Source organism: Aquila chrysaetos, chromosome 7 (genome assembly GCF_900496995.4).
Source record: "Aquila chrysaetos chrysaetos chromosome 7, bAquChr1.4, whole genome shotgun sequence".
In the NCBI taxonomy this organism is placed as follows: Eukaryota; Metazoa; Chordata; class Aves; order Accipitriformes; family Accipitridae; genus Aquila; species Aquila chrysaetos.
The window spans coordinates 980,934-993,891 of record NC_044010.1 but is presented as its reverse complement, the minus strand read 5'-3'; the positions used below and the strand labels follow the sequence as shown (position 1 = coordinate 993,891).

At 53.5% G+C, this 12,958-nt stretch overlaps 1 protein-coding gene across 1 annotated transcript; it reads left to right on the top strand.

The window, feature by feature from the left end:
• The first annotated feature begins 2,149 nt into the window (after nt 1-2,149).
• Nucleotides 2,150-6,432, top strand: PTMS (parathymosin). The gene is made up of 5 exons (XM_030019450.2): nt 2,150-2,901; nt 3,710-3,781; nt 4,558-4,639; nt 4,798-4,862; nt 5,465-6,432. Exons 1-5 carry the CDS (start codon nt 2,854-2,856, stop codon nt 5,513-5,515), a joined length of 318 nt encoding a protein of 105 aa, XP_029875310.1. The 5' UTR covers nt 2,150-2,853; the 3' UTR covers nt 5,516-6,432.
• The last annotated feature ends 6,526 nt before the right edge of the window (nt 6,433-12,958 follow it).

Sequence of the window (12,958 nt, the reverse complement as noted above, 5' to 3'; positions counted from 1 at the left end):
GCGTTGGGCACAGCAACATCGCTGAATACAATCCTTGCTTTCTCCGCTCTAGGATGTTGTGTCAAAGCCTGTTTGGGCATTAACGTGAAAATGTCTCTGCCAGGGGATGCGTGTTGGTGTAGTTTTGCATTTTCAGTAGTTGAGCCTCTGAAGGAAAAAGAATAAAAAACCTGGATTGGTGAAGAGAACAGCAGAGCCACGAGCCACGCATCTCCTGACAAGCAGAAGCAGAGAGGAAGAACATCTGGCCACTTTATAGATTTTTTTGGCTCATATTTTTGGGTGTAGCTCCAGAAATTACGATTTTCCTCTTGCAGAAGAGAGGGATAAAAAAGGGGTACTTGAACACTGATAGCAGCTAGACCTGAGAAACTGGCCAGAGGGGCTTTGTGAAACGGTAGGGAAAAAAAAATAATTAATGCATGCATTTTCATGATTTGTTATTTCGGTACTAGCCTAGATCTGTGTGTCTGGGTTACATGACAATTTCTTTGGAGCAGGCACTATGCACTGTGTGTAGCTAGGAAGAATGTAGATTTAGATCATGAGAGAAACAGCCATAGCTGCAGGGGAGACGGGATGACAAGGTGGGGACTTCCTACCTCCCTGTCACACAGATTACAATTTATCCAATCTCTTTCATACTTTCCTTCAGGAGATACGTACTTATCACTCTCCCTGTTCTGCAAGTACCAATTGCTTTTTCTATTAAATGCTCAAACTGAAACACATTCCATTAAACTCAGAGCACCAGTTTTAAATCCTGACTTTCCACAGTGGCTTACTGAGTTTGTATCAGAAGGACAAGAAGGGCTTGTGTGCCTAAACACATTTTCCAACCAGATGGCTTAATAACCTTGCCTTGTACCTGTGAGAATGGCTGCGTACACGTGTACATCCATATGTACTCATGTGCATGCTTAGTTTTGTATGTAGGCTTGCAAATGCATGCAGATTTTTTGTGCGTGCCTGTGACTAAGAGTGGGACAACATAAATCTTCTGGGAAAGGTAAAGGGAATTTAGTCATCCCGGTCTGCTCAAGCTGATAAACAATGGTCTGAAGTGCGGCTATAGGAACATCTGTTTAGTTAACAAATCCCCGCGGCTGCAAGACACAACCTGCCGTTCTGCAGAAAGGACTTGTGCTTAAAAGGAGACTCAAGAGCTGGGTGGTGATCCTTCTCAGCAGGCTCCCCCCCTGCCCGGAGGCAACCACCAACGCCTCCGCAGCCGGCGGGGGCCGGGAAGGGCCCCGTTTCCCAGGCAGGCGTCAGGCGTCAGTATTGCACGCTGTAAGCTGCCTGGCCGCGCCACCGCTCACCGCCGGAGCCAGGAGGCCAAACCGGCAGCGGGCAGTTGGAGCTGCCCTCACCAAAGAGCGTCAGCAGGCCATCACGGCAGCGCCGGGGAGTGGTGAGCTCACCGGTGCCCCGGCCCTAACACCTGCCGTGCTACCGCGGAGTAGCACACAGGGCTGAGAACACCGAGGCACGGCCCCGCTCACGCCACCGAGGCCTCCCCGCTTTAAGCGCCGGAGGCAGGCGACGCCTGCACCCCACGCTGCCTGGCTGCTTCAAAACAGTCTGCTTCAGGCCCGTCTCCTCACAAACCACCCCGGACTCCAGCCAGGACCCCCCAAAAAGGGAGGACCCACGGAAGGGGAGGCCGAACCCAGCAGAGCCCCACAGGCCGCAGCGCTGCCCCCCACCGCCTCACGCCCTCGCCTGCCCCACCGCCCCACGTGCCAGCGGCCCCTCCCTCCTCACTGCAGCAACCGTCCCTGCAACCCCCCCTCTACACACACCCCGCCAGCGGGCTTACCCCCGGCAGCCAATAGGAAACCTGTTGCCAGGCGGACGGCTCATTTGAATAGCCCAATCGGGCGCCCACCCATTAGTCCCTCCTTATATGGGGAACGGGGATGCGCTCTCTTAACCCTCCCCGCCGCCTCGCCGACGCGCGCAGGAGCCGGGCCCCGCCCTCTTCCCTCCGCCGCGCGCCTAGAGCGCGGGAAAAGTCAGCCTTCGCCCCGCCCCCAACGCGGCGGGTTCCCGGGGGGAGGGGGAGGGAGGGCCGCGGGGCGGGAGCGGGAGCAGCAGCCCCGCCGCCGGGAGCGCTTCCAGCGGGCGGGCGGGCAGCTGGAGTGGAAAATTCCAGGCAGGAGGCCGCGTGAGCCCGGCCGTCGCCAGCCCTGCCCTCCCACACGGCCCCGTAAGCACCGCTCCTCGCCCATCCCCGGGTTCCTCCGGGAAGGGGCGGCTTCCCACCCACCACCCCTTCACTCCTCCGCCCGGCCGTGCTGCAGGGGCGGCGGGGCAGAGGGGCTCGGTTCTCCCTCCCCCTCATCCCCAGGCAGTGCCTGGTACCGCTGCCTAGCGGTTCGGCGGCAAGAAGGGAGCGGGGATTTCGTCCTTCGCGCCCCCGCCTGGCCTCGACGGGCCGGGCGGCGCCGCAAGGGGAAGCGGCACCTTCGCGGGGGGTTGCGGTGAGCCCCCGGGCGGGCGCCTGCTCTCGTGAAGCGCCGAGCGCGCATTGTTCTGGCGGCCGCGCTCCCCGCGGCGCGGCCCGTCCCTCTCCCCTCCCTCCTCCTCCCTCCGCCTCCCGTCCCTCTCCCCTCCCTCCCCAGGTCCCTCCTTCCCTCGTCACCGGGCGGTGTATAAATCCCCTTCCCCGGCGTATACCCCCACCGCGGGAGACCCTGGTACTTTGGCCCCCGGGGCGGGAACCCGCCGCCTCCGCATCGCCGGGACTTTGCGCTCCCGCCGCTTAACACTCAACCCTTCCACCCCGGCTCCTCACTCTTCTTTCCCGCGGGGCTCCCTCGCACCGGCCTCTTCCCTTCGCTACCCGGGATGTCGGAAAAACGCGTCGAGGAGGTACCGGCGGAGCTGAGCGCTAAGGTGAGGCACCCTCCGCCGCCGCCTATCCCCTCCTTTCGCCACAGCCGCCCCGTTCCTGACAGGGACGGGGGGGGTGTGTGAGGGGCACCGATCGCCTCACGGCTGGGGCCGCGCGCGAACGGCGTCTGAGGTACCCGGCCGGCGGGGGGAGCGCGCGCGCGGGCCGCCCGGCCAATGGGGGGGGAGGCGGGGGGCGGGGCGGGGGGCGCGAGCGCCCCCCGCCCCGCTCCCCGCCTCCCCCCCCCATTGGCCGGGCGGCCCGCGCGCCGGGCTCGGCTCGACTCGGCTCGGCTCGGCTCGACTCGGCTCGGCTCGGCGGGGGGGGGAAAGGGCGGGAATCGCGCCGGCGGGTCTCCCGTCAGGGCGGGAGGACGGCAGAACCGTTTAAGGGGAAACGGTTTAACGGCGGCGGAGGGGGGGGGGGGGGGCCGTGGGGGGCGGAAAGTTGTGTGGACACAAAGCGCGGGTCCCGCGGAGGGGGGGGGAGGGGGTGGAAGGGCCGGAAACGCCTCGATCTTACGGACAAGGTTCTTTTTTTAAAAAAAAAAAAAAAACACAAAAAAAAACAAACCACCATTAAAACTCTTCCGTACTTCTGGTTTCCACATGCGCGTGGTCTAAAAGTAGCTCTGACGCGTTTTCGTTGCTTTTTTCCTTTGTCAGGGCGGGCAGATTTAATGCCTAATACGTTTTCTCTCCTCACCGTTAACTCTGCATTTCCTCTAAACCCTCTTTGTTTAAGCATCCCCGTCTTTTTTATTTTCTTGCCGCTGACCACCGGAGTGGTTTTTTCTCATCTCGTGTGTAGGAAATGAAAGAAAAGAAGGAAAAACTTGAGGAGAAAACAGTCCACAAAGAAAAGAAGAAGGAGGTAGTAGAGGTGAGGCCCTTCTGAGGGATTTAGAGGCGTCAGGGAGGGTTTTATAAGAGGTGGTTAGCCTGGCTCGCTTTGGGTAATGAATACGAAGGGAATACGGGAGATTAAGAAAGAGGGCAGGCCAAGGGAGCTCATAAAGGAGAGGGGCAAATGAAGAGCGAGCTATAGGATAATTGCGGAGAATGAGCCTTGAAGGACTTGGCGTAGTCAGCATGGCCCAGCGAGAAGAAAAAAGCTCAAAGAAGGAAGGGAATGGAGACAAGATCAAGTAGGAGTTAGGAGAAGGTGGCACAGGAGACGTGGTCCTGCGCCCACTGAAGTATCCTGAGGTCCGTCAGGGGTGTAAGTTGAAGAAGGTGGGGGGGAGGAGCAGTGACGAAGTGCACAGACAGATGAAGGTCAGAAGGGGATCTGGAAGCAGATGTACTACGAGCATAGGCTAAGTCATTAGCCTGTAACCAGAGAGATGTTCTGATTGTTGGGATGGGATGGCAGCAGCTTGTCGGGATGTAAGCTTGTGGAAGTCAAGGGGGTTCATATTGGTGGGGAGGGACTGGAAGGATTGGGTTTGTAAAGAAGGCCGGTTGGGAGGAGGGTTTCAGCTGGGATGGTGGGAAGAACGGTGTCTGAGTAACAGTGCAGAGGTCACTCGATGCACATCTGAGACTGGAGCCTGAAGTGGCTGGAGCTGTGGAGATTGGTCTTGCACTTGCAGCAAAGAGCATATGGAAGCATCATCCTGATGCCCATTTCTGCTCTGCCCAATTTCTTTCATTCAGGATGAGGAAAATGGAGCTGAAGAGGATGAGGAAGAGAATCCTGATGATGTGGATGAAGAAGAAGGTGGTGATGAGGATGAAGGTAGGAATAATTGGTATAGGGAAGATGGGGGGAATCAGGCTGCGGGGAACAGAAGATCATGGAGGGAGATTCCTTCTCTGAGCCCTCTGACTGCGAGATTACATTCCCTTAAATGCTACTTCAATTAACCTGCGATTTCCTCTCTTGCTTGTGCTTAGAAGGGGACGAGAATGGGCAAGAGCAGGATGGTCATGCAGAAAAACGATCTGCAGAGGAGGAAGAGGTGAGTGATAGTGTGAGAGTACTGGCAGTGAGAAGGAACTAGGTTACCTGCTGATCAAATCCATGTGGATGCCGCTGCCGAGCATCTCAAATTGGCCTTGGGTCTTATTGCTTCAGCAGCAGATGGGTAAACAAATCTGATGTGGCAAGGGGATAATGAACCCCTGTAGACTCCTTGTAGGATCCTGGTCCTTCCGCTAGCAGTCACGGTGCTGGGTGTTTGAGATTCAAGGTGCTTGAGGTTGTGCTGGGCGATGACCCCTCAACACCCGTGACTTCTGGGCTTCAGGCCAGCAGATGGACTTGCAAGGGTGGATCTCGGGGTGTGTCGGAAGCGATGTGAGCCTGGGCTTCTTAGACCTCCCAAAAGTAACAGCGCGGGTATCCCTCCAAATGGAGCTGTCCCCATCTTAACCGTGAGCGTCAACAGAACAGTTGTGTCAGGCACTCAAGGGTGCTTTAAAGAGGAGTGGATTTAGGGCGGGCCAAACAGATTTCCATATGGAGGAAGGAGCAGCAGTAAGAATTTTGTGGAGAAATGACGTGCCTCGGTGTGGTGACTGATGGTAACTCCTTTTTTTTTCCTCTCTCTGTCCTACGTAGGATGAAGTGGATCCAAAGAGACAGAAGACAGAAAACGGGTCTTCAGCCTGAGTCCTCCCCTCCCATCTCCTCTGTTCCGTCCATCTCTCCTCCTCCATTCCAGCCTGTGCTTGCACTGTCCGTTAGCCTCTGGCTTCACACAATCTCAGATGAGGAAAGATTAGAAATGCTCTCAAACAGGGAAGACAGCAGTTTCCTCCTCACCCGAAGACCTAGCCCATCTGTGACATTCCCCAGCTGAAATTGTTCCAGTCCCCCACATCCCTTCAGCTGTGCCCCACTTACAAATGATCCTCCTCCCTCAAGAATCTCATCGTTTCCTGGGGCCCAGTACGTAAACTTGCCAGGCCCGTGTGCCAGGCTTCTCACGTGGCAAGCACCTCTCCTTCCCTTTTCACTCGCCCTCCTTTTTTTGTCACTAGTACGACTGAGATTCTTGACAGCTTCTGCTCCCCAGACCTGCTGTCAGATTGTCCTCCCTGAGTCCAGGAGGCTGCGGGCACAGATCTCATGGTGCATTTTCCAGTCCTAGGCCTCCTCTCATCTGCTTTCCCACTGAACCCCAAGAGACGAAGAAAAAGAATATTACAAGCAAATAATGGTTTTATTAAGCCACATACGGAGACAGAATTTATTTTAAGCTTTCTTTTTTTTTTTTTGGTCAAGTTTACATGACAGCAAGCTGGCCCTCATGAATTTTTCAGAAGGGTTGTTTTTATATACAAACTTCATCTGAACTGCGTATTTTTTTAATTTGGAGGCTTTTTTAAAAACAAACCAAGAGAGAAACAATTGGGGACCAAACTTTGATTTCCATTTTTTCCCCTTCAGATTTTATGGTGACCATTTTTGTAAATTAAAGGCAATATAGCCACGGCATTTTCTATGGCACAGACATCACGAGGATGATAGATATAAATATATATATTGTTTTCAACTAGCACTGTAAATAAAAGCGTTTAAAAATATTTCAAACAGCTCGTGTGGACGGTTGTGTCTGTACATCTTGGGTTACGTTCCGATCGGGTCGGTAGAAGTTAGTTTGCGGAAAGACGGGGTGGCTTGACCGGCAGCGGGTAGAGAGGGGAACCCTAAGTTAGTCAGAAGACCTGTCTTAGTTATTCGAATGTCCCCCGCGTGCTGGAGACAGGGGTGCCTGGGTCCTGTTCCCTCTGCCAGGCGAGGGCACGGCACAAACGCAACGTAAAGCTCCGGGGCTATCGTGAAGCCCTCAAAACCAAAATGGGGCCTCGGCACCAGATGACGGAGGTTCAGAAAGGGAACCCGAGCCGCGGCGGTTAGACGCGGCCAAGCGCTGCCCTAACCGTACGCTGCCCTGGCTGGCTTCGGGCATGGCCCGCGCACTATCAGTCGCAGCAACGGGGAAGCGTTTTAAGAGGCAAGAGCTTCAGTTCTTTGTCCCACCAGCTGCCTGGGAGAGACCTGTCAAGCATTTGTCTTTTTTTATCTTTGCAGACCTTGAAAGCTGCTGTTAGCGTTTCTTCCTTTTTAAACTCGTACTTTGGCAATCGCGCAATGAGCCACCGAGACTGGGAGCTGTAAATAATACCAACTTTTGTCTGAGCGTCAGTGGCTTTGTGCTTGTCCGACTGCAGCAAGAGATCGGATACTGGGAGCGCCAACAGTTGCTTGTCTCTGGAGGGGCAAAGCGTCGACTGTTGTTTTCTCCAAACGTCTCCGTTTGGCTGCAGGACTGGCCCCGGGGCGCAGAGGGACACAAGCGTGGTGCAAAGGACGGGGCTGCTGCCAAGCCCCTTCCCACCTACGAAGGTCTCTGGGGGCACGTGCCTGCCCGGTGGGATCTCACAGCACTGCAGGGTGCGGGTGCACCGCTGCCCCGGCACCCATTTTCTGGCGGACCCTCTGCTGGGTCTGGACCCATCTCGGTCCAAGGGCCACCACAGCCCTGGCGCTCCCGCCCCAGCCCCTTCACTCCTTTCCACCTCAGTGTCAAGGAGGGGATTTGGGTCCTTCTCCTCCAGCGGCGATGGACCTGGTTCAAACAGGTCCTGGGACATCCCCGTCTCCAGCTGGAGCCACGCGCTGGGCTCTGCCTGCGCTGGGGGCCTTTGCAGCACAGTCGTTGCAGCCATGCCCTCTCTGCCGCGCTCGCCGCGGCCCCGTCCCGCTCCGCGGAGCTCCCTCGGCAGCTGGAGCCACGGCCGGTTCGGGTGCCTTCCCCCCGTGACCAGCGTTTCAAAAGCAGGTAGCTGCTGCCTGGGACTGACTTGCAACGCCTTCCCCTGCTCCTGCCCGCCTTGGGCAGTGCGATCAACGCGCTGCTTCAACCTGCACCTATCTTCTAGCTGCGCTTCTGCAATTTTGTACTCCTACTATTGCTCCATTTTGAAAAACGATGGATTCTAGTCTCTGTTCAAGATACTTTCACATTGGAGCAAGTCCTCAGGACTCCCCCAAACTTTCTGCTGACCAGTCATCTTTTACTGTTCGGTACCGAAGATAAGTTCTTAGCGGATGATACAATCTCTGCAGAGGCTGACTACAGTTTTCACACTTCATCCCCACCACTGCAGCAGTGCCTGACCATGTGTAGTGAAGAATGTACTTGCCAATGAGATAATGCCATCTCTGCTTTCTGTGTGGATGCAACACCAGTACCTCTGGCTCTATCCAGCCGGTCATCCAGAAGGAGGTGAGGCAGCACCCGATCGTTAGGTCAGCACTAGCAATGTGAGCAGCCATCCCTCATCTCCTCTGAGCGAAACACTGCAGGACAGAAAGAAGTGACAAAGGGCTGCCAGCCAGGTTCCCCATGTCTCTATGGACCCCTTCACTCCACAGCTTCTACTAGTTCTTCTCTCTTACTCAGATTTATTGAACACCTTTGTCATCATCTATGCAGAGTTAGAAGATACAGCTACAGATGCAGAAACAGTTAGAAGAATATCTGCTTTGGTATTTTTTCATCTCAGTGACCTGCAGGACACCATCACTGACTTGAGTTGAGGGCTACAGATAACATAATGGGAAGCTGCACGGTTTCTTCCCTTTCCTTAGACCTGCAAAGATCCGTGCTGTATCTGGTGGTATTTTAGCTGACAAGGCGATCACAGCAAGAAGTTGCATAGACTTCCAGAAAAAGTTGAGGATACAGCGTTCTGCACTGCAGTTCATCTCAAGCCTGCCTGTGTGCTTGATTGGCATCCAAACTTGAAGATGCTTTTTGTCATTCAGTCTAATTCTTCTTCCACAGTGAGATCAATGGTGTCGTGCTGGTGTCATCAAGGTAAGAACAAAGCCCATCTTCACCGGTGATTCCTCAGAAGTAATGATACCATTCAGGGGCCCTATTCACCTTTCTTGGCTCTGTGCTAATTCTCCGTTCATCTAATTTGATTCCTCTGACCATCTGTTAACCTCATCAGCTGGGGGCAGAACTCCCCGAACACTATCAGTTCTGCTAAGAGCTACACTAGAAGTCAGTGCATGCTGGCATGAAGCTGCAAGAGACTGTCTGCACAGAAGTGCGTACCGGCTGAACCTAACTGTCTTTTCATCAGGTCTTACCACGGGGTCAAGCGTGACTGTAGACCAGACCTTAGGTTGCAATAAGCACGCAACAAAGTCCTCAGTGGTTCCACCTGGGTGAGGTTTTGGTGTCAGGAGGCCCTTCCTAAGCAACTTGTCTGGTGCTTATGATCCCTTCCTTGCTTCCGATGGCACCTGCTCCAACCTTCTAGCAGCTCTGGTCCTGCCAACCGAGCGGCACCAGAGATTTCCTTCTTTCTCATCCTGCTCCGGGGCTGCTTGCTTTGAGAGGCTTGTGGTGGTAGCATAGTCATGCTCTTGCAGGCTCTGCTAGACTTCCCTCTAGACCGACAATTTCTGCTTCTGACGGCCCTTTTCTGTGGTTTAGAAAAGCAAACGCAGACGCCAGTGCAAAGAGCAGGTAGAGCCGCCTACCTGGTCTTAGCTGGGTCCCTGTCCCAGCTCGGATGAGCGAGTGACCAGGAGGGATCACTGGACGGTTGGGACCTGGACCCACCGGGGCGGCGAGCCCGCCACCTGAAGGCTGTGGCTGTGGTGGGGGGTGCCAAGCCTGCCAGGACAGCACTGGTGGGATGCGAGCTGCTCCTCGTTGGGCGACCATGCAGGCACGGCCTCCTGAAGAGAACAGCTGCGGCTGCGGTGGTGAGCTGCAGGCGGCAAGCATGAGAGGAGGCAGCTGAACTCCCTGTTGATGGAATAAAACCAGTTGACGCTTCTGGTTAGGCAGAGCAACCTGACCTAGCTGTGGAGTCAGCTCTGCTGCAGCCAAGTGGGTTGGGCTAGAGATCTCCAGAGGTGCCTTCCCATCTACATCTTTCTGTGATATATGAAGAAACAGAGGCCTGCCACGGAAAGTTTGAACTGAGTCTGAAGGTATTTTGAAGTGCTGAGCCCAGAAACGAATGCTCTTTGCATCTTACAGCTGTCACCTCCTCATTTCCCCCTTAGGCAAATTATTCCCTCCGCCCAGCCTCTTTGGTCTTTCACACCAGTTTTGAGCCAATAAATGAAGCAAGACCAGCATAATCAAAACCATTGCACGGGCAGAATCATGAACCCTCCTTCAGACCTGGAAAAAGTGAGCCCTCCAGCCACTGCTGGTCTGGGAGGAAAACCCTTCTTGCTTCAGGAAAGTCCATAATCACCCTGTCATATTAGCTTAAAAAAAATAGTGAAGATGAATTACTTCTCTCCCCCACCTCTTCCTCTGGGATCAGGGGCTTCTTTAGGCCCTCCGGTTAGGAGACACATTGCTCACCCGCTTCCCATACACCATATGGGAAACTGAAACAACTTGCCTTCCCAGATCCTTAAGAAGCCCATGTACTTTTCCCTCCCACCACTCTCCCTTATTTCAAGAGCGGAGTCAAAGACAGACACGCTCGTGGCTGATCCAGTCTGTGTGTTTTCTCAGGGAAGAAGTCTGTGTTTACATGTGTGGGCTCAGACTGGGGACATATTGCAGATGGACAGGACTGGAGCGCTGCCTATCAGTGGATGAGTTTGGGGTTTGTTTCTTGGTGAGCTCTTACGGTTTTAGCAGAGCATGGCCAGTCACAGGGGGGAGGAGAGACCTAAGGTGTTTGTCTTCAAGGGTCTCAGCCACACAAGATGGCTCATGGACCAAGCGTGGTGCCATCAGGTACAGCTTCGCTCTTGTGGGAGGCATTTTCTATCAGACACAGAAGAGGATGCTTTCCCACCTCAGGCTGTTCAGGAAGCCTGAGTCACAGCTGGAAGTATCTGCACAACAGTAGATCCTTAGCTGAGCTTCAGGGAACTGGGATATCAGAGCAGACACCTTGTCAGGTGTACCTGTGCAGGCAGGCTATGACAGATGACTAGGTGACTTGCTGCAAATCACCCGTTAAAGAGGCTGGAAGAGCACGCGACCCATGTATGTGCTGTGGGTGATATCTAGCTGATGCTACTTGTCATCAGGGGGCTGTAGGAGCCACACATTCTACAGATCTCCAGCATTTTTTATAATGACATTGTTCCCATTTTCTACTGCCTATCTTAAACACTTTATCTCAACAAGTCCAGCTGAACGTTTCCAATGTCCTAGTGGGGTTCAAGATGCTTTATTCTCAATCGCTTAATCCATGAAGCGGTGTCATTATGTCGGCAGGGTGTTTGGCCACATGTCCTGCAACGAAGAATCTTGTCCCTAGGTCTGAAATGCTACTGGGGCTTCATGCATCCAAGATGGAAGAGCCTAAAACCAGTAAAGGCTGTAAGATGTAGCAAAAATAGTCAGCTTCCAGAGCTCTGTGATTACGTAGGTCTGCCAATACCTCTCTAGCAGCTCAGGTAGAGCCATGTCTTAGACTTTCCCAGATCTTACAGCAATTCACCCATCATTTTAGGATGCATTTATTAGGCTGCAAAATTTGTAATAAAAATTTTCAAAGACCCTTGCCTGAAGCATCCTTCAACAGCTTTTCTGTTGTTGCACATCCAAATAACTTCACAAAAGGGCCTTCGCTGGACAGCACTCCACAAGTATGAACTCAGGTAGCGCTCTGTTAGGCTCGTCCATAAACACACCAGAAGTCCCATCTGAAAACTCAGAGCTAGTTGCTGTTTTCCTGTGTGAAGGACAGTTTCTTAAATGGTACTTCAAAATTTTTTCCTATGCCAGATCCAGTTTTGAAAACAGCTGAGGCTGTCGTATATGGCTCCAACAAACCTCCCGTGCTTCCAGGATAGCAGCATGGTAGATATGGACCCAGATTTGAGCTGGGAATTTGCCAGTTCTCCACAAGGTAAATTTCACAGAAGGTTCAGTAGAGAAGTTTGGGAAAGCCAACCTTGTAATTCAAATGAGTCATGAGGTTTTGATCATAACTAAAGAAAATACAGACTGCTTCAGGGTCTGTGAATCCCTTTTCATAGCTGTAGAAATAAGCATTCTTGTAAAGCACTGCTAACAGTGTGCCATGTTGACTGCAGTTTCTCAGTGGGAGAGGATCCTGTTCCACCTCAGTTTCTCTATGTTTTAAAGGGTTTCCAGATCAAATCCTGACTTAAGGTCTCCCATCTGTGGCAGGATTCCTGTAGGTGGCCCAGTATTCCCCAGTGCTGCTCTGGCTTTTACTTCCAAGGGTAAAAAGCTTACAGAGAGCTGATGGGATCCCAGACTGCAGACAAGAAGGAAGACTGCTGTCATGGAATTGGGATATAGTGGTGACACCTGCGGTTTTCTAATTGCCGTACAGCAGAACATCTCAGCGCTGTACGTGCTCCCATCGCTGAAGATTCCAGCAAGACCCAGTCCTCCTGCGTTACCTGGGATGCAAAGGCTAAGCCCCAATCTCTTCTTTCAAGACCGCTGCTTGTGCTGAAAAGGAGCACCACTCTGGGATAATAAGCAGCACAACCAACTGTAGCTCAAACGGATACCTCTCTCAGCTTGGAGGGTGGACCTTGTATTGCTGTCCTTGATCCTCTCAAACGGGTTTATTACTGGGAGAGGAATCGCTGGAGTCCTTTCAGCATAGGTCTACAGCTTTCCTGTCTCCTCAAGGGCCCTCTGGTGGCACCGAACTTGACATGTCTGTAAATACTTGACTGAAAAGATGGTGAGCAGTCTTCCGAGTTTCTCTGTACCCAAAATGCCAGGCACAGAGCATGCCGTGAGCTGTCTCTCAGAGTGGAGGAACCAGGAATGCCTCGGATCACACCGCCGGTGTTATGAGAGGCCTAACTCAAACCTGGAGAACTGAGGAGTCCCTGTGTGGTCAATCAGCATCAGATTTGTCTTGCCTGGGTGTCCGCAGGTTGATTTGAACATGCACAGGTGTCTCTCTGGCTTCCAGGAGAAATGGACCTTTGCCTAGAGAGTCCAGGGCAGGTCTAGGGGACCTCCACTAGAAAGGCACGTATACATTCACGTCACTTACAGCCTTCTCAGCTGTAGCTGATTCTGGACCCTTTCCCAGTAGCGTTCCCTCCCTTATT

What these genes read in the sequence shown, in the direction of transcription:
- PTMS (XM_030019450.2), top strand. Translation starts at nt 2,854, where the DNA reads ATGTCGGAAAAACGCGTCGAGGAGGTACCGGCGGAGCTGAGCGCTAAG. An exon ending in AGGTGGTGATGAGGATGAAG is followed by an intron (nt 4,640 to 4,797) that starts GTAGGAATAATT and finishes GCTTGTGCTTAG; the next exon opens with AAGGGGACGAGAATGGGCAA. An exon ending in GATCTGCAGAGGAGGAAGAG is followed by an intron (nt 4,863 to 5,464) that starts GTGAGTGATAGT and finishes TGTCCTACGTAG; the next exon opens with GATGAAGTGGATCCAAAGAG.